Source organism: Meriones unguiculatus, chromosome 16 (assembly GCF_030254825.1).
Source record: "Meriones unguiculatus strain TT.TT164.6M chromosome 16, Bangor_MerUng_6.1, whole genome shotgun sequence".
Lineage (NCBI taxonomy): Eukaryota > Metazoa > Chordata > Mammalia > Rodentia > Muridae > Meriones > Meriones unguiculatus.
In genome coordinates this window covers 1,657,471-1,679,070 of record NC_083363.1, presented here as the reverse complement: position 1 = coordinate 1,679,070, position 21,600 = coordinate 1,657,471, and the positions used below count along the sequence as shown (strand labels likewise).

The 21,600-nt window shown below is 54.2% G+C and overlaps 2 protein-coding genes and 2 non-coding genes across 8 annotated transcripts; all 4 read left to right on the top strand.

Annotated features, from left to right (window-relative positions):
• The first annotated feature begins 345 nt into the window (after positions 1 to 345).
• Positions 346 to 2,436, top strand: Atp6v1g2 (ATPase H+ transporting V1 subunit G2). 3 transcript variants are annotated; one of them, XM_021655885.2, is made up of 3 exons: positions 346 to 485; positions 846 to 946; positions 1,406 to 2,436. In XM_021655885.2, exons 2-3 carry the CDS (start codon positions 887 to 889, stop codon positions 1,577 to 1,579), a joined length of 234 nt encoding a protein of 77 aa, XP_021511560.1. In that variant the 5' UTR covers positions 346 to 485; positions 846 to 886; the 3' UTR covers positions 1,580 to 2,436. The 3 variants fall into 3 exon arrangements, with proteins under 3 accessions (XP_021511560.1, XP_021511558.1, XP_021511557.1); XM_021655883.2 differs by having other exon boundaries at positions 398 to 625; XM_021655882.2 differs by having other exon boundaries at positions 483 to 946.
• A 2,794-nt stretch (positions 2,437 to 5,230) lies between these two features.
• Positions 5,231 to 16,574, top strand: Ddx39b (DExD-box helicase 39B). 3 transcript variants are annotated; one of them, XM_060369030.1, is made up of 11 exons: positions 5,231 to 5,367; positions 6,774 to 7,105; positions 7,790 to 7,917; positions 8,049 to 8,141; positions 9,700 to 9,883; positions 11,827 to 11,945; positions 14,310 to 14,441; positions 15,291 to 15,400; positions 15,486 to 15,630; positions 15,725 to 15,872; positions 16,366 to 16,574. In XM_060369030.1, the coding sequence occupies exons 2-11, from the start codon at positions 6,895 to 6,897 to the stop codon at positions 16,380 to 16,382; spliced, it is 1,287 nt and encodes a 428-aa protein (XP_060225013.1). In that variant the 5' UTR covers positions 5,231 to 5,367; positions 6,774 to 6,894; the 3' UTR covers positions 16,383 to 16,574. The 3 variants fall into 3 exon arrangements, with proteins under 3 accessions (XP_060225013.1, XP_060225012.1, XP_060225014.1); XM_060369029.1 differs by lacking the exon at positions 5,231 to 5,367 and adding an exon at positions 5,408 to 5,562; XM_060369031.1 differs by lacking the exon at positions 5,231 to 5,367 and adding an exon at positions 6,327 to 6,345.
• Positions 6,356 to 6,434, top strand: LOC132648446 (small nucleolar RNA SNORD83). Its single transcript, XR_009586846.1, has one exon. It is a non-coding gene; the product is annotated as a small nucleolar RNA SNORD83 (small nucleolar RNA).
• Positions 9,936 to 10,012, top strand: LOC132648447 (small nucleolar RNA SNORD83). Its single transcript, XR_009586847.1, has one exon. It is a non-coding gene; the product is annotated as a small nucleolar RNA SNORD83 (small nucleolar RNA).
• Positions 16,575 to 21,600: the final 5,026 nt, after the last annotated feature.

Sequence of the window (21,600 nt, the reverse complement as noted above, 5' to 3'; positions counted from 1 at the left end):
GCCAGCGCAGGGCAGGGCAGCAGGGATCTTGCAAACGTTCGGATTTGGGAAACGTGTTCAAGAAGATGGAGCCTGAAAGGGGGGAAGGGCGGAGGGAGGCGTGGAGAGACAGCGTTCGGAGTGCGGTGACGCGCGCTGCTCCTTACCTCCCCACTCCATCCTCATCGTCTCTGCGTCTCCTCTGAGACCGCCACTCAACGTCTCCCACCCAAACACCGCACCCTCCTCTTCCCCCGGCCTCATCCTCACGGACCTCGGGGGCGCGGCCAGGCCCTGCACCTGCAGCAGATAGTCAGCAAGGCTGGTCTCTGTTGCCCTCGGGCGGCCGCGCGGGGCACTACCTCGGTGAGGCTCGCAGGGAGGACCAGTCACCGGCTGAGGATGAGCCACCCACCCGGCGCAGGAGGCTGAGTGAAAACGGCAGCACTAAGACCCAGTGGGAGTGGAGGACTGCAGCAACGGGCCGGAGGAGTAGGCGCTGTGGGGTGGGAGCCGGCTGCTACCTTGGTCGCCTTCGAAACAGCATCCTCACTAGTGGCAAAAATGGCTAGTCAGTCCCAGGGTATCCAGCAGCTCCTCCAAGCTGAGAAGCGGGCGGCGGAGAAGGTGGCCGATGCCAGGAAGAGTGAGCCTCCTCTTTCCTCCTAGGAATCTGGAAGGAGAGTTGAGGGCTCCGGGAGAGGGGACATTTGAGTCCTTGGGGAAACCCAGGGATAGGAGACAGAGCTGGGGACTGTCGAGCATTTGGTTGATGGACAGGAGGCCGAATAACTTTCTGGAGGCGCCGATCCCTGCTCACACACCTGGCTGTGTGTTGGGGTCCATATCTGTCCTTCTGCTTCCAGGGAAGGCCCGGCGACTGAAGCAGGCGAAGGAGGAGGCTCAAATGGAGGTGGAGCAGTACCGCAGGGAGCGGGAGCAGGAGTTCCAGAGCAAGCAGCAGGCGGTGAGTGCAGGGGGAGCAGGGATGGGCCCAGGTGCAAATTGGTGGGCGCCCCTTGTAAGATGTTATGTAGGTGACTCAACAGGAAACTGGGGTATCTGAGGGCCTCAGAGGCCCTGACAAGGACCACAATGGTAAAGCTTTGACAGGATCTGGAAGGTCTGGAGTTTCAGGGGACACGTGAGGGCAGCCTTCACCGTCTGTGTGGAGTGTAGCAACGCTGATGGTGGGTGACCGAGTGTTACGGTTGTTGTGGTGAGAAGATGGGGATTTTACAGGCTTGGTTTTGTTTTTAGGGTGAGGTTGCATGTCTTAGAAGTAGGGATTATGCTGACCTGTTTGGTTTCTGGATTTTTTTGTGGAGTGGGAATAGTTTTCTTCCCAGGCTTTATTTGGGGTCATTCCCTCTACATGTTGGGACCTTTCTCTGTGTCTGTTTTTCTACTCCCGCTACCTCCCCAGGCCATGGGCTCTCAGGGGAACCTGTCTGCCGAGGTGGAGCAGGCCACGAGGCGTCAGGTCCAGGGCATGCAGAGCTCCCAGCAGAGAAACCGGGAGCGCGTCCTGGCTCAGCTTCTCGGCATGGTCTGCGACGTCAGGCCCCAGGTCCATCCCAACTACCGGATTACTGTCTAGAACCACTGCTTAGGGATACATCCCTGGAGTCTCACTCCTCTGCCTGCTCCTTCCACAGAGAAATGCAAGTCAAAATCATTTGTGTAGCATGCACAGAGCCCGGGCTCAATCCATAGTCCCCCCACCTCACCCTAAAAATCACTTCGCATAATAATCTCTTCCTGGGTGGTGACAGAATCCAATATGCTCCCGTGAGACTTACAAATAGCCTATTCCACCTCTGTGTTCTTGGACACCCACTGGAAACAGGATGGACAGCCCACGCCGCCCTCATCAGATCCCTTTGGGAGCATGTGTGTGGTGGCAGGCACCCAGACTTCAGGGGTGGCGGATTTCTGCTCCTCTCCACCCCTGCTCCCTGCTGGCTGCAGTACTGGGACAGGAGGCCTCGGTGTCCTTGTAAGCTGCTTACCTGTCAGGTGTCTGCTGTGAGTCCTCCCGTGTAAGGATTTAGCGTGGTTCTAGATGGTAGTAGTGGCAAACCCGTGCTATGACCCCACCCCTGGCTGGCCTGCCGAGTCCTAGCAATGCTTCCTTGACTTTCTTCCTGGCACTCTAGTTCTGCTGTCATTGTGACTCTGGTAATCCTCTCAAGGATCCCCTTCTCGTGCTCGCAATGGCAGTCATGACCCCTGGTGACGTCATTAGCCCCTCAGAGTCCCAAGTATATTTTGAACCTCTCAGTATTTGTCTTTGTCTCTTCGTTGGCTGGCCCCTTTTATCTGCCCGCCCCCCAGCTACTGCTTTCGAGAGCCAAGTGACGCTGCGACACCACAAGCACAGACCCCGTTTTGTGCCCTCAGCACCTCACTTCCGTATGTAATTGCAGTGTCAATAAAGCAGGGATGGATACGTTCTCCTTCCGCCTCACCATTTCTCCTTCTGATGCACTTTCCTCAGAGTTCTGCATTTATGTATCCCCCAAACACTGGGAAACTTTTGGAGAAACAAAAGCTCATAGCACTGTGTTCTCTCTCTCAAGTGTGTGGTTCTTGGGACTGGAGGGCTGTACATTATAACTGCAAGAGAAAAGTGGGCAAGTCAGAACAGCACTGTTAGCACCTGAGGGGGGTGTGTTTGTGAGAGAGAGTCACTCTGTATCTTACTACATATCCCTGACTGTGCTGGAATTTGCTATGGAGACCAGGCTAGCTTTGAACTCACAGAGCCCCACATTCCTCTGCCTCTTGGATACTGGAATTAAAAATATGCATCACCATGCCTGGCTCGGCTTTATGTTGAGGTATTGGCTCTCCTCACATATGTGGTGATAAGGTTGTTGTGTCCCCAGAGCCTAAGCTCAGGTAGCACTTGGACATGATTGGCAGCTGGCAAATGCTGTGGAATAAAATGGTGCTCAGGAGTGGGAGCTGCCGGTCCGTGACTGCCATTCCTGCATCGGTTCTCTTCACTATGGAAGGCAAGACCAAAGAAGCCTGTGCCCAGTCCAGCCTGGCAGACCAAGGGGGAGTTGTTGGCAGCAGCGTGGTGGTAGGTTACCCATGGGAGTAGTCTCATCAGAAAGCCACCCTCCATCACCAGAGTCCTCTGCGTGACTTGCACACAGGCCCACCCGAGCCTCCTGTCACAGAACTGTACTGCTGACGTAGTCTGGGAGAGGGGCTCAGGGGCTCCGGCTTCAGTCTTCCCGGTTGCTCCACTCTCATCAGGAGGGAGTGTTTCAGTCAGGACGGGAAGTAGCTACACAAACCCACCAGAGTTTTGAAGACGGAGACAGACTTAATGGGAAGCTGGAGGCTTACATCCTGGTGTTCCTCTTCTAGCTGCATTGCTTTGGCCATCTTGCTTTACTTCTCTGTTTGCTTATGTTTATAGGAATAGTGGCCCAGGGCGTGGCCACTATTCCTTTAATCCCAGCACTTGAAGGCTGAGATGGGACAATTGAGAGTCTGAGGCCAGTGTAGGCTATAGAACAGACTCAAACTCACTAACAAAGCAAGAGTGCAGGGCTGGAGAGATGGCTCAGAGGTTAAGAGCACTGGCTGCTCTTCCAGATGTCCTGAGTTCAAGTCCCAGCTACCACATGGTGGCTCACAACTATCTATACTGGGGTCTGGTGCCCTCTTCTGGCACATAGGTGTACATGCAGATAGAGCACTCATTCATACAATAAATAAATATGAAAGGTAAGACAGATGGGGAGGGCTTGCGCTAGGCCACCAGCCCAGCTTTCTTTGTTTTGGTTTTTGGAGGCAGGGTTTCTCTGCGTAGCCCTGGCTGTCCTGGACTCACTTTGTAGACCAGGCTGGCCTTGAACTCACAGAGACCCGCCTGCTCTGCCCCCCCAGGGCTGGGAGTGCAGGTGGGCGCCACTGTGCCCTGCTTACGGCCCAGGTTTCAAGCCTTGTTAAAATCGCTGTTAACGAGCTCTTCACATCTTTATTGTAAGGGCTCTTCTGACGTTCACCTTCCTGTAAACAGGCAGTAGTTTGACTCGCTGCTGGCTGTTGGGCAGGTCCTTCCTGCCTTGGCTGCCTTAAGCAGGACGGTCGGTCAAACAGCCAGAATGGCCATTTTGAACAGGCTATAACTGCTATGAGGAAAACCACACGTGACGTGGTGAGGACAGCTAATTGCTCCAGCTCCTGAAGGTGTGGCCTCAGCCAGGTTGGCGTGTGTCCTGCCCGGCCCCCCAACCCTCTGTGGTGCGGCGCAGCTTCCCATAGTCCTGTAGCAGGAGGACGTGTTAAGCGCCTAGTACTGTGATTGGTGCAGACACAAGCCTCCATTTGCACGAGTTTGCTATGATTGGTGCAAACACCCTTTGTGGTTGTAAAGCAGGATGTTTGGCTCACTTGGAAGGTCAGCTGGGATAAGCCTTACTATTTTAGCCTCTTCAGTACTTCGACATTAGGTCCCATAACAAGCTTCTTCTGAGAGGTCTCCTCTGGCTTTTTAGGCTGAGCGGGTTATGGTAGGAAGACAGATGTGGCTGGGAGAGCTGCCGACAGGGTCTCTAGCCGAGTTCCTGGGAACTCTCTTCAAAGCCAAAGGTCCAGATACCCGACTCTCTGGCACCCCCACCGCCTCTTATACAAACGCTGTGCGGTCCGCGTCTTAAGACTGGGGTCTCCACGAGGATGCCAACACCTGAGGGGGCCACGGGCTACGCCCCCAGCTGTCAAACGCTGAGGAATCAAAAGCTGCCAGGCCCAGCCCGGCGAGCTTGCGCGTTGAGCAGAACGCAGCCCGCTGGCTGCTAACAATGATAGCTACTTAGTGTCAGTGTGCACAAAGGGGAGAGCTGGCTCTTGTATTTACGCAGCGAGGCAGCCGGACATCACTTCTGCTGTTTGCAGCCTCTCAGAGAAGGGAGTACCACAAACACCAGCGAAGGGGAGATCAAGGCTCAGCAACGGGGCTGCTCTAGTTCCTAATAACTGTGGGACGCCGCACGCCCCTCCAACGCCACCCACTTGCTGCACGTCGGACAGATCGTGCCTCCAGCTCCCAAGCTGCTACATGCCGACATCATTTCGGATAAATCCTAGGTGTTCTCCCCGCGACGTACAGAGCGTGGCCCCGCCCCGCCCTGACTAAGCTCCGCCGCCCTCGGGTCACCTTGACTACCAGGCCGAGGACCCCGTGAGAACCTCCCGCCCTGCGCGCCCAGTCCCCGCTGCCCGGAGAGAGGTGTCCACAGAGAAGCCTGGCGTGGCGAACAAAGACGCGAAGCCCATCGTGGAGCTGAAGGGCGTGGAGAGGCGTAGAAAGACACCAGGGAGGGGACGGCGGACGAGACGTGATCTTGGCGCCGCGGCGGCAGGGTAGGCTCCCTTAGGCGCGTCCCGGAGCAGCCCCGGTGCGCGCGCAGCGAGAGGCGTGTCCGGGCCGGGCTTCCGGCACCCCGCGCCTGCGCCCCGGCCGCCGGGGAGGAGGGCGGAGAGGGCTGGAGCCGGAAGTGAAGGCGGGCTCCCGCCTCCGTCCCTGCCGCCGCCGCCATACACGCTCGCGGTGCTTCGGTAAGCTCGGGCCCGGGGCACCATCCGCCGCCATCTGCGCGTCCCCCCGCTCCTGCCGCCGCGCGGGCCCCTGATAGCCCTGGCCGGGCCCGCGCTCTGCCCGCCGGGGCCAGCCGGCCGCCCCGTCCCGTCGTCCTCCGCCCCTGTGGAGAGCCGCTCTCGTCGGGAGCTGGGAGGCGAGCCGGGGGACGACCCAAGATGGTGGCCTCGGCCGCCATTGTGCTTCCTTGCTTCCGGGACGCGCCGTGGGTCCTCGGGCGGCCCGCGGCCGCGGCGGCCGGAGGCGGCGCCAGGAGGAGGGCGGGGCCCCTCGGCCGCCCTCCGGGCGTCGTCTCGGTCCGCCGCGGGAGGAGGGGATCGTGCTCCGGGCCCGCGCTGACCGGGCGCGCCCTGGAGGCGGCTGCCTTCCTGCACCGCCGGTGCTAGCGCGCGGCCCTCGCAGAGCTGCCCGACCGCAGCGGGCCGGGACGGTTTTTGAGACCGCCTGGCGCATCGCTAAGCCGCAGAGCGTTGCTTCGTTCTCGCCCGTGACCCCGCTCGTTTGTGGCTTTCTGGATGTGCCTTACGGCCTCGCGTTGCTAAGCAACCGCTATCCTTTAACTGTAGACACCCCCCCCTCCCCCGGCGGTTTCAGTTTGTTTTGAAATTGGCCGCTCATGCCCCTGCACCTACAGTTTAATTGCAGTGGGCCTCCTCGCCCACCCTCCCTCCTGGTTCTGCCTCCCCAGACCTGGGGTCACTGGCGTGCGCCGCCAGAACGGGCACGCGGGAGCCTCCTAGTAGGTGAATGTCAGCCACATGATGTTCTCATTGGGGAAGTGAGCGCTTCGCGCGCAGTGCTGACCTTGATCTATCACCCTTGACTGATGGCTGAAGATGGTGGGGACCAACACCGGGAGGTGATGGGGAGAGCGCAGCCTCTGTCTCCTTGTGCCCTCTGGGTCTTCACCCTCCCGAGAGTCGTGTTCACCTCTGAGTTGCTTCTCCCCGGCCCAAGGGTGGTCCCAAGTCTGGTTCTCGGTCGAGACCGCTCCTTTCCTTTTTTTTTTTCTGTTTTCCTATTTGCTGTTCTTTTTTTCTGTCTTGCATCTCTGTGACTTTTCTTTCGGGGCAGAGGTTTGTAGTTGAGGGCTAATAGGAAGGATGTGGGGGTGGACAAGACTGTTCACGACTGATGAGTGTTTCCGCTTTTTTGTTGTCCCCTCTCCCAGCTCTTCTGTTGGAAACTAGCGTCTTTCCCCTTGCTACTCCTCACCCCTTTCCCTTTGCTTCCTTACCTCCTCTGGGACCACTGACTCAGAGACCTCCCTTCCCCCTCCTGCCGGCCCAATTATGGCAGAGAATGATGTGGACAATGAGCTCTTGGACTATGAAGATGACGAGGTGGAGACAGCAGCTGGGGGTGATGGGACTGAAGCTCCCGCCAAGAAAGATGTCAAGGGCTCCTACGTCTCCATCCACAGCTCCGGCTTCCGAGACTTCCTGCTCAAGCCGGAGCTCCTCCGGGCCATCGTCGACTGTGGCTTTGAGCATCCATCAGAGGGTATATTTTATCATTGTGCTTAGAGATCCCATTTTAGGACACAAAGTGTGGCTCTTGTCTCAGGTCGCAGGATTTGTACTTAGGATAGGCCAAGCGATGAGAATGTACCCAAAACTTTGGCAGTAGAAAAGGCTTTTGTAGGTCCCGATCAGGCAGGATTGCCATTTGTTCTGTGCCTGGCTTCTTTGTTTGCTTGGTTTTCTTTTTGAGTTTTTGGACTTGGAGAGGGTCTGGTTGGACCTTTAGTTTCCCTCTTTTGGGCCATACCAACTGTGGTGTCTGAAAGCCGTAATGATCAGTCTAGAAAGGCTGGCTTCTGGGTCAGGTACCCAGTCCTTCATTTTGTTCCAGGTTATCGGGTTATGTGACCCAAAAGCACAGCAACTTACATAGGAGAGATGGCCTGCGGCAGGCAATCCAATTCATGGATTGTTAGTGTAAGAAAAATAGGGACAGCCAGAACGCTGATGGTGAGCTGTTGCTGGGGGGGGGGGGGGGTTCGTGGCACCAGGAGGCCGGGAGCAAGGATGCGCTTAGGAAAGTTTGATTTAGGTGTAAATGTGATAAGGGACAGAGGTAGGACAGGGTCTGAAAGGTAACAGGGACCAGGTAAAATCCGTGTGTCGTCTAGGAGTAAAGAGGGTTGGAGGGGTGCAAAAATGACTCTCTCCTTTGTCCTTGTAGTCCAGCATGAGTGCATCCCCCAGGCCATTCTGGGGATGGATGTTCTGTGCCAGGCCAAGTCAGGCATGGGAAAGACAGCGGTGTTTGTCCTGGCCACACTGCAACAGCTGGAGCCGGTTACCGGGCAGGTACGCCGGGGCCGGGGCTGGGGGTTCTTGGGGTCGATAACCTGGAGCTGGCCTTCCCCGGCTGTTGAGGGGCGCATTGTGTTGTGACAGAGGACTGACTGGTGTGTTTGCCCCTGTTTGCTCCTTCCAAGGTGTCTGTTCTGGTGATGTGCCACACTCGGGAGCTGGCTTTTCAGATCAGCAAGGAGTATGAGCGCTTCTCAAAGTACATGCCCAACGTCAAGGTGAGGGGGGGACCCGGCACAGGGAGGCGTGAGGGCTTGGAGGCCCCGGGAACTCGGGAGCACAGTGATTAAGGCTTAGCTGCAAGAGGCCCTGTGCTGTCACTTCTGACTTCCTACAGGCTCGGGTGCTCTTGTGCGGCTGCCCTTGCCGGTTCAGTGGTATGAACACAGGTGTGTGTTCCTGAGCTCTGGGTGAGCTCTGCTGGTTCTGCCACAGAACGCTTTGACTAGTTAGGTGGGTAATAGGTTTGGGTTGCAAATTCGGCTGCCCCTGGACCCTGAGTTTATATTTACGATTCTATTTCCAAGTTAGACTGGTAGGCCTTAGCCTAGACACAGCAGGCCGTGAGCGTGAGCCTGAGCTTCCTGAGTAGTTGGGACAGGCTTTTGCCACCTGGCTTGTTCTCCTGTGCTACTTGCTGGATTACTTGAGAGTGGGACAGGCTGTGGCAAGAGGAAGCAGAGGCTCTTGGAGCTGTTCTGTCCTATAGAGAGAGCACGGAGCTCCCTGAGTCTGTTACTCAGAAAGCTCCTAGTGTTGGGTTCAAATCCGAGGCTGGGTGTGGTGTGTGAGCTTGTGGATCAGCTGGTTGGTCTGAGAGCGCCATGCCTCCCCTCCCTCATCAGTTACCTTCCTAGTGGGAAGATCAGAATTCTCTGTATTTTCTTGACTCTTAACAAAGTGTCCTGTGGAGTCACTCCCTGAGTTGGGGTTGGCTTGTTCTCCCCTCAGAGGTTATTACAGACTGAAACTTGACGTTTGAAAGCTTGATGGATACAAGGGAAAACATTTTGAACAGGAATGCTCCTGTTTGCCACATACCTTGTTAACCATTTGTGGTTTTGGGATTGAGAAGGGGGAAGTTGTTTCCCATAAAACAAACTTCCTGAGTATTTTTTTCCCCGTGACACTGGACAAGTCCATGTGTTTAAAAGTAGTGTTAAAGCTCAGATCCCAGCATTCACCTAGTGGACACACAAGGCATGGCCTTCATCTCAGGAGGCAGAGGTTCCGGGCCAGCCAGAGCCATAGACTGTCTGAATGCCAGTTCAGTTAGGAAAGCTTGACTGTGGGTTTGTTTTTGTTGTTTGTTTGTGGTACCTCACACTTACCTGGTGGCTTCTTGCTATCTTCATTCTTGTGTGGAGGCCTCTAGTGTCACATGTGCCTCACTGTCTAGGCCCGCTAGGGCTGCATAGAGAGGTCCTGTCAAAGTCTAGGGAAGCAAAGACTGCCCGCCCACCCCTACTCCCCACTAGCCCTGCAGGCTGAGCATTTCACTTTGTGCCTTGCCTGGATGTTTGGAGGCATGGGAGTCATTGCAGCCCTGTCAGCTAACAGTGTACAGTCAGGTAAAAGTCAGGGCACGCTGGTGTTGGCCAGGGAGAGCCATGCCTTCCCTGTGCACTTGGGCCACAGAGACAGACTGGTCTACAAGGCGTGTTCTAGGCCACAAGGGCTACACAGTAAGACCTTGTCTCAAAAAAGGAGGTGGGGAGAGAATGGGAGCACCTGAGACCTCGGTTTCCTTCTTGTGACTCTCCTGTCGCCTGACAGGTGGCAGTGTTTTTTGGCGGTCTGTCTATCAAGAAGGATGAAGAGGTGCTGAAGAAGAACTGCCCACACATTGTCGTGGGCACTCCTGGCAGGATTCTCGCCCTGGCTCGAAATAAGAGCCTGAACCTCAAGCACATTAAACACTTTATCTTGGATGAGTGTGACAAGATGCTTGAACAGCTCGGTGAGTTGGCGGTGCCTGGCCGGTCTCAGGCGTGTGAGGAGCTGCCCGTGGAGCCAGATGATGCTTGTTGGACTCAGGAGCACTTGTGTGCAAGGACGACTCTTGATCTATCACCCATGACTGATGGCTCCGGGTCTCCTTTTCTTCCCCTGGGGCTGGGCATTGAGCTGGGGCCTTGTGTGAGCTGATGTGTGCTGTGTGGTGAAGCCACACCTTTCTGTGGTGCAGAGTGAAATGAGCTGCTGATAGAAGCCATTCCTCCATGCTTTCCCTATGGACAGATGCTGTACTGTTCAGCTAGAGCAGGCCGTGCCAGCCCTTGCATCCCAGCATAGCAAGCGTGGTCACGGTTCACACGGGAGCAGGGTTCTGGAGGTAGATTCTGGGCTTCATCTGGGGAACGTTATGTTCATGGCAGGTCATGTGCTCAGGTTGGAGTGTGCTATGTGGGGGTGAAGAAAGTTCTCATCCCAAGTTTTTCTGGGCGGTGCTAGAGAAAAGGCACGGGCTGCCCTTTGGGAGGACCTGGATTGGATCCTCACACCCACGTGGCAGCTTATAATGGTTGTAATGGCAGAGGATCTCCTCCCTCTTAGCCTCCGTGGGCACCATACAGAAGTAGGGTACAGATAAAACACGCACACATTAAAAGCAGAGCAAGAACTGTGGGGGAAGAGCTGCAGAGCTGGTTCTGTGGTTAAGAGCACTGGCTGCTCTTCAGAGGTGATGGAGCTTTAGTTCCTAGGGGGATCTGCAGCTCCTCTGGCTTCCTTGAGCACTAGGCACATACATGTTACATGCAAGCAAGAACATACATACATAGTATAAGTTTAACCATGATGTGGCACCAGGTGGTGGTGCTTTAATCCCGGCACTTCCCAGAGTCTAAGGCAGGAGCGTCTCTGGCTGGTCTGTAGAGAATTCATGGTTATCCAGGACTATGTAGAGAAGCTTAGGAGAAAAAAAAAAAGGAAGAAATAAGCTTACATGCCTTTAACCCCAGATGGATATGAGTCACAGGCCAGCCAAGGGCTACATAGTGAGACCTTAGCTTAAAAAGCAACAAAACAAACCAGGAAAAGAGTTTGATCTTACTGAATTGGCAGAGTAGAAAAAGGGTGGAACTCCAGGAAAAAGTCTTTCCAAATGGCCTTTGGCTGTCCCAAGATGACAGAATAATGGTGAGCCGTAGAGAGTCCATGTTTGCCTGGCTGAACAGGGCTGTGAGACTAGAGCTGAAGGTGGAAAGCACAGAGTGAGCTGGAGACTGGCTTAGGAAGAGCAGCTGGGGAAGGGCCTTCAGAGATGGGTGTTGGTGTTCTTGCGTGTCCATGCGTGGTCTCTATGTAGCCCTGTTTAGCCTAGAACTCACAGAGATCTGCCCACCTCTACCTCCTGGGTGATGGGGTTAAAGATGTGCATGACCACACCTGGAAAAATAGGTTTTTTTAACTTAAGGTTTAAGTTTATTATTTTTATTGTGTATGTGTGCACACGTGCTCATGCCCATAGAGGACAGAGGCATTGGATCCCCTGGAGCTAAGGTACAGGGTCTTCTGAGAGAGCAGCGAGGGCCCTTAGCTGCTGGACTCTCAACCTTCGTGCTTCGTGTTTAAGATGGTCCCTGAGCCTCGTCACCATTTTTGGGAATTTGGACTTTAGGTTCAGTCATACTTGGTGGCTGAAACAGGAGTGGAACCTGACCTCGTGTCTTTGTCGACGCGTTGCTTTTTCTGTGTTGTTACTATCCATAGCTCCTGGTCCCTCCTCCTCTACCTCCTAAGTGCTAGGAGTTCAGGCATGTGCCACCAAACCCAGCCTGCTCGGGTGATGGTGGAGAGGAGGTCACAGTCCTGGAGTGACTTCCTTCCGTTTTCAGTGGTTGTGGCCTCACTGCTCATAAGTCACAGACTCATTTTCTTCTGTAAATTCTCTTCTTGCAGACATGCGTCGGGATGTCCAGGAAATTTTTCGCATGACCCCCCATGAGAAGCAGGTCATGATGTTCAGTGCTACCTTGAGCAAAGAGATACGCCCAGTCTGCCGCAAGTTCATGCAAGATGTAAATACCCTTCTACCTTCTCTCCCTCCACTCCCCGCCCACTGCCTCCTCCCTCTCCTCGCCCTCTTCCTCCAGACTCCCCTGTCCTTCAAGCACCAAGAAGGGAAATTGTGCCCATTTGGGAGCAACAACTCCTTGAAGAAACACAGAGGCAGAGACAGTTAGTGGTAGGGTCTGCGTGCCAGGGAAACTCCGGAAGACTTGGTCGGGTTAACGTGAGAGCGGGTAGTGCTTGACATTTTTTTGACATTTCACAACACAACATTTTTGAACCTCTTCTCCCTTTCGGGGGTAGGGCAAGATTTTATGCCCTGTCACCCTCCCGTCGTCTCCTCCACACCCCCCTCCGCCACGCACCCTCCAGGCGGCATGGAGCGTTCAGCTGGAGCCTCGGCTCACCGAAGGTCACACATCGCAGTGGCAGGAGAGCAAGAGAGGGACAGTCAGGGTCAGGGCCTGTCCAGAAGAAGAGCAACAAACAGCACCAGGAATCTGCCCTTCCCAACCTCCAGGGGCGGGGGCCTTTGGCACCTCAGCCCCCAGTCCCCTACTCCTTCCTGCACATACCTCCTTGTGCCCATCGGAGCTGTGGGTGATGAGCTGGCACCAGAGAAGCGCTGAGGCTCGGCGGGGGAATGCAGACCTGCGAGCGGCGGATGGCAGCAGCGGAGGCCTCGGGAACCCGGCCCGGATGCTGAGGACCAAGCCAGCCTCTTTTTCTGTTCCCGGTTTTCCCTGAACCTAATGTGCTGTACCCCGTGGTCCCCATATTGTTGGGGGAGGGGTGTCCTGAGTGGGGTGGTGGGAATTCTTTTTTTTTTTTTTTTTTTTTTTTTGAGGGTTTTGGTAGAAGTCAAATGGGAAGCTGCACTGATATGTCACCAAGTGGGTGTTAGTGCAGAGACTGAGCGGTGGGGTCCTGCCCACCCCTCCCTGTCCCTTCCCTTGAGGAGATGGCTTTCTTGGGCTGGGCTTGGGGCAGTTAGGAGGAGGCTGTGAGATTTGTTGGGGAGCCTGCCTTCTTGGTCCCTGGCTTTGTGAATCTCTTGACACTATGGAGAGTGGGGAACATCCTCCCTGGGAGAACTGTTTCCATTTCCATATTTATGCGTCCTTCCCTTCAAGGGTTAGGGGTGGGTCTGCTTATTTTTACTTTTTATGAGCTGTAAGGCAAATTCCTTTCTTTTGCCTTTCTCACCTAAAGGACCATTGTACTAGAACTTGGGAGGAGAGAACAGGGCAGCCGGGCTGCAAATGTCACAGCTGCTGGGAGAGGGAGAGAAGCTATGCTCTTTGGTTAAGAGTCCAGGAAAGCAGACAGGCTCAGCGGTGGAGGTCTGTGGGCATCTCAGAGGGTGGGGACTCCAGAGCAAATGAAACCCCAGAGGGTCAGGACAAGCCACTGGGATGCTGCCTGGTACCAGAGAGAGTGGGGCAAAGGCAAGGTTGTGCTAATTGAGTGAGCTCAGAAGGGTGGCCCTGACCAGCCCAGAAGATGTGGGGAGCCTGAGGTTCCGTTGTGTGGGAACATTAGCTGATCCCTCGCCCTCCCCACCCCCCAGTGTAGATGGTCTGACTGAATTCAGGGGCCAGTCTCCTGAAGCTGGCCCAGTGCTTCAGAGCAGGCTGCCTCACCTTGAGCAGTGTTTGCTCCTCCAAAGATCCTCCTGCTTCAGCCACCAGGGAGCTGGGGAGCACAGGTTGTGCCACCAATGCCCGGCTTTAAATGGCCTTTTGATGGTGTCCATTGCAACCTTCTGGTTTTGAGGACATTTGTTGATGTGCACCGAGAGGACAGCTGAGTGGGACGGTTGTCCCTGTCCTTTGTGGTACCGTTACCCCTGTCCTGGCACCACTGCCTCCTGCTGCTTGAGCACCAGCTCCAGGTGGATTTTTGGTTGTCTGTTTCGTTTTTTAAGACTATTTTATATATACAAGTGCTCTGTCTGCATGTGTACCTGCAGGCCAGAAGAGGGCATCAGATCCCAGGAGAGATGGTTGTGAGCCACCAAGTAGTTGCTGGAATTGAACTCAGGTCCTCTGGAAGAGCAGACAGTCTCTCCAGCCCCCCATCTCCAGTTGTTCCTCGTCCACCTTGCCATTGGGGCTTTGCTGCTCTGTGCAGAGCTCCTTTTCCCTGTCCCCATTCTCAGTTGGGCTTCTTCATATTCAGCCAATGTGGGTGCTGCCACATGTAACTGGAAAGGGGCCTCAGTACAGAGTGTTCTTTGTGGTGGGGAGGGGCTTCCAGTCTTGTCTCCTCCCCATCCTTCCATGGGGTGTACTGGAGATCCGAATCCTCCACCCCCCCAGGTTTAACCCCCCCACTCTGCCCTCCTCCTGCCCCACCCCTCCTCCCCTCAGCCTATGGAGATCTTCGTGGATGACGAGACCAAGTTGACGCTGCACGGGCTGCAGCAATACTACGTGAAACTGAAGGACAACGAGAAGAACCGGAAGCTCTTTGACCTTCTCGATGTCCTTGAGTTCAACCAGGTCAGTGTTGAGGGTCTGTGGGTGTGAGCACTGGGCAGAGCCCTGTGCACGAGTAGCCTGTGCTTGGAGGAGGTGAGAGCGGTGCAGCAAGTCTCCACTGGGGGAGAGATCTGAGGAGCGTCCTTGATGACGTCAGTAAGCGGAGAGGCCTTGAGGTGAGGGCTCTGCAGTCCTCTCCTCACCTGACAGCAGTGCCAGCCGTGCTCGCTACCTGGAGAGCCGCCATGTGTCTGGTAGCATTTGAACACCGGGACCATCTGGGTTTTGAGACTTATCGTTCTCAGTCTTGGCATGTTGCGGAGGAGGCCTCACCCTGGTGTGTGCTGGTTTGAGGTGTCATGGCCTACACACACACACAGGTTCAAGAGCAGGAAAGATCGTTGATGACAGGACATTTAAGTTGGTATAAGGTACTGGGAACTCCTTTAAAATTTTTGCCAGGTCTGGGTGATGGTGGCACACACCTTTAATCCCAGCTCTCAGGAGGCACTGGCATGCAGGTCTCTTTAAGGTCAGCCTGGTCTAGCGTGAGCCCAGGACACTCAGTGCTACACAGAGAAACCCTGTCTAAAAATCCAAACAAATTTACTCTCAAGCACTGCAGAGATAGGTGGATGGGCTTCAGGACAACTGGTGCTGCCTGGAGAAACCCTGTCTCAAAGGGAACTTTCTGCTCTTCCAGATGGTCCTCATTCATTCAGTTCTTGCCTAGAGCCTCTGCCTGTAATTGTCTTGTGGCCGTCACAGGCACAGGGGCATAGGTATACGTGCAGGTAAAACACCTGTGCACATTTTTAAGAATAGTGGTTGTGGAAGACTTGTCCACGCCTCACGCGCATGCTCCCTCAGGTGGTGATCTTTGTGAAGTCTGTGCAGCGATGCATCGCCCTGGCCCAGCTTCTGGTGGAGCAGAACTTCCCCGCCATTGCTATCCACCGAGGGATGCCCCAGGAGGAGAGGTGAGGCTGAGACAGGGATTTCTGTCCTGGGGGAGAGGGTGCAGAGAGAAGGATGTCCCAGTCCTCCCTTTGCTCTCTGCCACAGGCTCTCGAGGTATCAGCAGTTCAAGGACTTCCAGCGCCGGATTCTCGTGGCCACCAACCTGTTTGGCCGAGGTATGGACATTGAGCGAGTGAACATCGCCTTCAACTATGACATGCCAGAGGACTCGGACACCTACCTGCATCGGGTAAGCTGGCCATCCTAGCTCCGTGAACTTGTGCACCTTCCTCTCCTGGGTGTCTCCCCTTTGAGGCTTGTACTCTTCTCCTTGTCTCCTTCAGGTGGCCAGAGCAGGCCGGTTTGGCACCAAAGGCTTGGCCATCACATTTGTGTCAGATGAGAATGATGCCAAGATCCTCAATGACGTGCAGGACCGCTTCGAGGTGAACATCAGTGAGCTGCCTGACGAGATCGACATCTCCTCCTACAGTGAGCACCGCCCGCTGCACGCCGCTCCCCTGTGTGTCTGTGTGTGTGTGTGTCTGTCTGTCTCTCTCTCGTGCTCACATGTAAAGATGAGAGGACAGCTGATGGCTCTTTGTTCTTTCCCCCATGTGGATTTCTTGGAGTGAACTTGAGGTCATCAGGCTTGGTGACAAGTGCCTTGACTCGCAGAAACCTCTTGCTGAATCCTGCTTTCTCTCTTCTTGTTCCTGCCTCTTGTGAACACCCTTCTGGGTAGTGGTCACTGATGATGAATGGCCACTAGGTGGCTTCCTGCCCTCCTAGTTTCCATGCTGTTGGTGTTAGAAGCTGGATGGGGTCTTTCTGTCATCACGTTTTCTCTTTTCTCCATTTCCTCATGTATCCTCTAAAGCCAAACAGCTGAGAGAGAGAAAGAGAGCCTGTGTGTGTGTGTGTGTGTGTGTATGTGTGTCTGTCTGTCTGTCTGTCTCATTGTGACTGCTGTGTTTTTCCTCAGTTGAGCAGACACGGTAGAGGAGTCACCCTTCTGCACTGTGGCAGTCTGTCTTGTAGAAGAGACCCCGGGATCAGGGAGGAGACGCCCCCACCCCTGACAGCCCTCCTCCTGTCCTGTCCATGCTTCCCTCTGCGGCACCACCACTCCTGAACTGATTCCTGTTTATCAGAGTTGTTTGTTTTTGTTTTTTAACAAAACTAAGAATGAAATGACTGTGTCTGTGTTGTCTGTAACTGCTGTTTAGCCTCACCCAGGGTCCGTTACTCTGAGGGCTGCCAGCCCTATTGTGGGGCAGGTCAACATGAGGAGGGCCCAAACCCAAGAGGCTGTGGCTCCCCAGCCGCCTTCTCTTCCGGCTTCATTCCCACCCTAAAGTGTCTGTGGAAGGTGGGGGTGGGGCAGTGTGCCAGGAAAGGTGAGGGCAGCTAGGTCAGTGTCCTGCTGTGTCATCTCCTTCCCTGGCTTCTTGTACCAGGCCTGTGCCCCCCAGGCGTCCTCCTGCCAGTCTAAGCAGGGCCTGCTGCAGCCCCAGCATGTCCCCACCGGGCCGGCTTTGCTGTGTAGACAGGCTGGGGGAAGAGTAAAGGAGCAAACCTTAACCAGGGCCGGGGCTGGAAGCCTTTGAGAGCTGTGGGAGAAGTCAGGTGTGCCTTTCCTCTCTCCTTTTGACCTGAAGTTGAGAAGGTCACATGTGAAGCCCAGCCAGCTTCCTAGCTCACATGGATCTGCATCTGTAGAGTAGGTGTGTTCCCGCTTATCTTGGGGTTCTTGGCAGCTCACTGGGATCCCTGGAGGACGGGAGGTGTGAGGTGAAAGTCACAGCCCCAAGTGGTTTCACAGGCCACAGTGTGCACCATGGCAGCCGAATGAGCTGTGTGGCCCCTGGAACTGGCCCCACAGACCTTGCTTTCACTTCAGGACCGGGCCTCGCTGAGGCAGCCAACCATGAGCCCATTCCTGTTATGGCCTGACAGGCTGCAACTTGTGTCCTTGGTTTGAGATTTAAGGTCCTGACAGTTTAGTCAAACTGCGTTAGAATGCTGGTGTGCAGCCAGCCTCCTCCCTGAGCACTAACTGGTGTATCACAAGCAGACCCAACTCACTGAAGGGCTCACCTGACCTGCCTCAAATACTGATTTCTGCTTCCTGAATCAATGGCTCCCAGAATGACCATTTCCCATGCTGCATTTAATTATCTAAGGGATTTCCTTCTCAAGGAGGCCTGGGCACCTGTGTGTCCTCATAACCTTGTCAAGACACTTGTGGGAGTGTCAGGCCATTCTGAGCTGCTGACTACCCCACACCTGAACAATAGTCCTGTCCACACTGAGCCTCTGGAAAGGGCTGTTTGTCTTGGGACTGGGAGGCCCTGAGGGCAGGTGTGGCTCTGAAGGGCAGATGGTTTTGCTCTTGATCTGGGGAAATGGATGTCTACAGAAAACATGGCCCAGAACACAGGATCCCGGGGAGCAGCTGCACAGCCCCACACCTTCGGTACCCCTCCCTGCACCTGTCCACGCCTCTGCTTGGCAAGGAACAAGATGGTGTCTGCACAGAGGAGCAGTCCAGGACTTGGGAGGCTTTCCCTCTGTCACGCTCTCTGAGGCTGAAGTGTCTTTAGAAAAGGCCAAAAGCCTCAGTGGATTAGGTTCTTTGTTTCTATTTCACACTTTTATTGTGTCTAAGTGTTTTGACAGCTTGTATCTCATGGAGGCCAAAAGAGGGCGCAGGGTCCTGTGGAAGGAGTTACAGATGGCTGTGAGCCACCTGCTCTACAGAGTGAGTTCCAGGACAGCCAGAGCTACACAGAGAAACCCAATCCCATCTCAAAACACTTGTGGTGGTAGAAGCAGGCTGAGCAAGGCAGGAAGCAGCACCCTCCAAGGCCTCTGCATCAGCTCCTGCCTCCTGGTTCCTCACCTGTTTGACTTCCTGTCCTGGCTTTCCTACCTTGATGAGCAGTGCTGTGGAAGTCCATCAGAGGCCCTCCTCTGAGGGACTGTCTTCAGCAGATTGGCTTGAAAGTGTGTTTGGGGCTTTTTCTTTTTCTTTTTTTTCAATTTAAAGAAAAAGATCGATAAAGGTCTGAAAACCAACTACAAGATTGACTTTTCCATAAAAATGTAGTTGCTCCATGCATTGTCTAACCTGTTAGACAAGGTGTGTTAGACAAAGACACAAAAACCATGAACGCGAGCCGCCGTTCTTAATGACTGAGCAAAGCTAAAATGCCTAAGGAACAGCATGGACGACTTGCAGAGGATGGGCTCTCAGCACCGATAAAAAGGGAGAATGGCTGGGTGAGTGTTCACTTACAAGCACAGCTGGGTGAGTGTTCACTTACACACAAGCACAGCTGGGTGAGTGTTCAGTTACAAGCACAGCTGGGTGAGTGTTCAGTTACACACAAGCACAGCTGGGTGAGTGTTCACTTACAAGCACAGCTGGGTGAGTGTTCACTTACACACAAGCACAGCTGGGTGAGTGTTCAGTTACACACAAGCACAGCTGGGTGAGTGTTCACTTACAAGCACAGCTGGGTGAGTGTTCACTTACACACAAGCACAGCTGGGTGAGTGTTCAGTTACACACAAGCACAGCTGGGTGAGTGTTCACTTACAAGCACAGCTGGGTGAGTGTTCAGTACACACATGCACAGCTGGGTGAGTGTTCAGTTACACATAAGCACAGCTGGGTGAGTGTTCAGTTACAAGCACAGCTGGGTGAGTGTTCAGTTACAAGCACAGCTGGGTGAGTGTTCACTTACACACAAGCACAGCTGGGTGAGTGGTCAGTTACACACGAGCACAGCTGGGTGAGTGTTCAGTTACACACTAGCACAGCTGGGTGAGTGTTCAGTTACACACGAGCACAGCTGGGTGAGTGTTCAGTTACACACGAGCACAGCTGGGTGAGTGTTCAGTTACACACGAGCACAGCTGGGTGAGTGTTCAGTGACACACGAGCACAGCTGGGTGAGTGTTCACTTACACACGAGCACAGCTGGGTGAGTGTTCAGTACACACAAGCACAGCAGGGTGAGTGTTCAGTGACACACAAGCACAGCTGGGTGAGTGTTCAGTACACACAAGCACAGCTGGGTGAGTGTCCAGTTACACACAAGCACAGCTGGGTGAGTGTTCAGTACACACAAGCACAGCTGGGTGAGTGTTCATTTACACACAAGCACAGCTGGGTGAGTGTTCACTTACACACAAGCACAGCTGGGTGAGTGGTCAGTACACACAAGCACAGCTGGGTGAGTGTTCAGTTACACACAAGCACAGCTGGGTGAGTGTTCACTTACACACAAGCACAGCTGGGTGAGTGTTCAGTACACACAAGCACAGCTGGGTGAGTGTTCAGTTACAAGCACAGCTGGGTAAGTGTTCAGTTACACACAAGCACAGCTGGGTGAGTGTTCACTTACACACAAGCACAGCTGGGTGAGTGTTGAGTTACACACAAGCACAGCTGGGTGAGTGTTCACATACACACGAGCACAGCTGGGTGAGTGTTCAGTTACATACAAGCACAGCTGGGTGAGTGTTCAGTTACACACAAGCACAGCTGGGTGAGTGTTGAGTTACACACAAGCACAGCTGGGTGAGTGTTCACTTACACACAAGCACAGCTGGGTGAGTGTTCACTTACAAGCACAGCTGGGTGAGTGTTGAGTTCCACACAAGCACAGCTGGGTGAGTGTTCACTTACACACAAGCACAGCTGGGTGAGTGTTCACTTACAAGCACAGCTGGGTGAGTGTTCAGTTACAAGCACAGCTGGGTAAGTGTTCAGTTACACACAAGCACAGCTGGGTGAGTGTTCACTTACACACAAGCACAGCTGGGTGAGTGTTGAGTTACACACAAGCACAGCTGGGTGAGTGTCCACTTACAAGCACAGCTGGGTGAGTGTTCAGTTACAAGCACAGCTGGGTGAGTGTTCACTTACAAGCTCAGCTGGGTAAGTGTTCAGTTACAAGCACAGCTGGGTGAGTGTTTACATACACATGAGCACAGCTGGGTGAGTGTTTAGTTACACACAAGCACAGCTGGGTGAGTGTTCAGTTACACAAAAGCACAGCTGGGTGAATTTTGAGTTCCACACAAGCACAGCTGGGTGAGTGTTCACTTACACACAAGCACAGCTGGGTGAGTGTTCAGTTACAAGCACAGCTGGGTGAGTGTTCAGTTACAAGCAGAGCTGGGTGAGTGTTCAGTTACACACAAGCACAGCTGGGTGAGTGTTGAGTTACACACAAGCACAGCTGGGTGAGCGTTCACTTACAAGCACAGCTGGGTGAGTGTTCACTTACAAGCACAGCTGGGTGAGTGTTCACTTACAAGCACAGCTGGGTGAGTGTTCACTTACAAGAACAGCTGGGTGAGTGTTCACCTACAAGCACAGCTGGGTGAGTGTTGAGTTCCACACAAGCACAGCTGGGTGATTGTTCACTTACACACAAGCACAGCAGGGTGAGTGTTCACTTACACACAAGCACAGTTGGGTGAGTGGTCAGTGCACACAAGCACAGCTGGGTGAGTGTTCAGTTACACCCAAGCACAGCTGGGTGAGTGTTCAGTTACAAGCACAGCTGGGTGAGTGTTCACTTACAAGCACAGCTGGGTGAGTGTTCAGTTACAAGCACAGCTGGGTGAGTGTTCAGTTACAAGCACAGCTGGGTGAGTGTTCACATACACACGAGCACAGCTGGGTGAGTGTTCAGTTCCACACAAGCACAGCTGGGTGAGTGTTCACTTACACACAAGCACAGCTGGGTGAGTGTTCACTTACAAGCACAGCTGGGTGAGTGTTCAGTTACACACAAGCACAGCTGGGTGAGTGTTGAGTTACACACAAGCACAGCTGGGTGAGTGGTCAGTTACACACGAGCACAGCTGGGTGAGTGTTCAGTTACACAGGAGCACAGCTGGGTGAGTGTTCAGTTACACACGAGCACAGCTGGGTGAGTGTTCAGTTACACACAAGCACAGCTGGGTGAGTGTTCACTTACAAGCACAGCTGGGTGAGTGTTCAGTACACACAAGCCCACCTGGGTGAGTGTTCAGTTACACAGAAGCACAGCTGGGTGAGTGTTCAGTTCCACACAAGCACAGCTGGGTGAGTGTTGAGTTCCACACAAGCACAGCTGGGTGAGTGTTCAGTTACAAGCACAGCTGGGTGAGTGTTCACATACACAGGAGCACAGCTGGGTGAGTGTTCAGTTACACA

What these genes read in the sequence shown, in the direction of transcription:
- Ddx39b (XM_060369030.1), top strand. Translation starts at nt 6,895, where the DNA reads ATGGCAGAGAATGATGTGGACAATGAGCTCTTGGACTATGAAGATGAC. An exon ending in CAAGATGCTTGAACAGCTCG is followed by an intron (nt 9,884 to 11,826) that starts GTGAGTTGGCGG and finishes CTCTTCTTGCAG; the next exon opens with ACATGCGTCGGGATGTCCAG. An exon ending in GGGATGCCCCAGGAGGAGAG is followed by an intron (nt 15,401 to 15,485) that starts GTGAGGCTGAGA and finishes TCTCTGCCACAG; the next exon opens with GCTCTCGAGGTATCAGCAGT.
- Atp6v1g2 (XM_021655882.2), top strand. Translation starts at nt 614, where the DNA reads ATGCCAGGAAGAGTGAGCCTCCTCTTTCCTCCTAGGAATCTGGAAGGA. An exon ending in TCCAGAGCAAGCAGCAGGCG is followed by an intron (nt 947 to 1,405) that starts GTGAGTGCAGGG and finishes CTACCTCCCCAG; the next exon opens with GCCATGGGCTCTCAGGGGAA.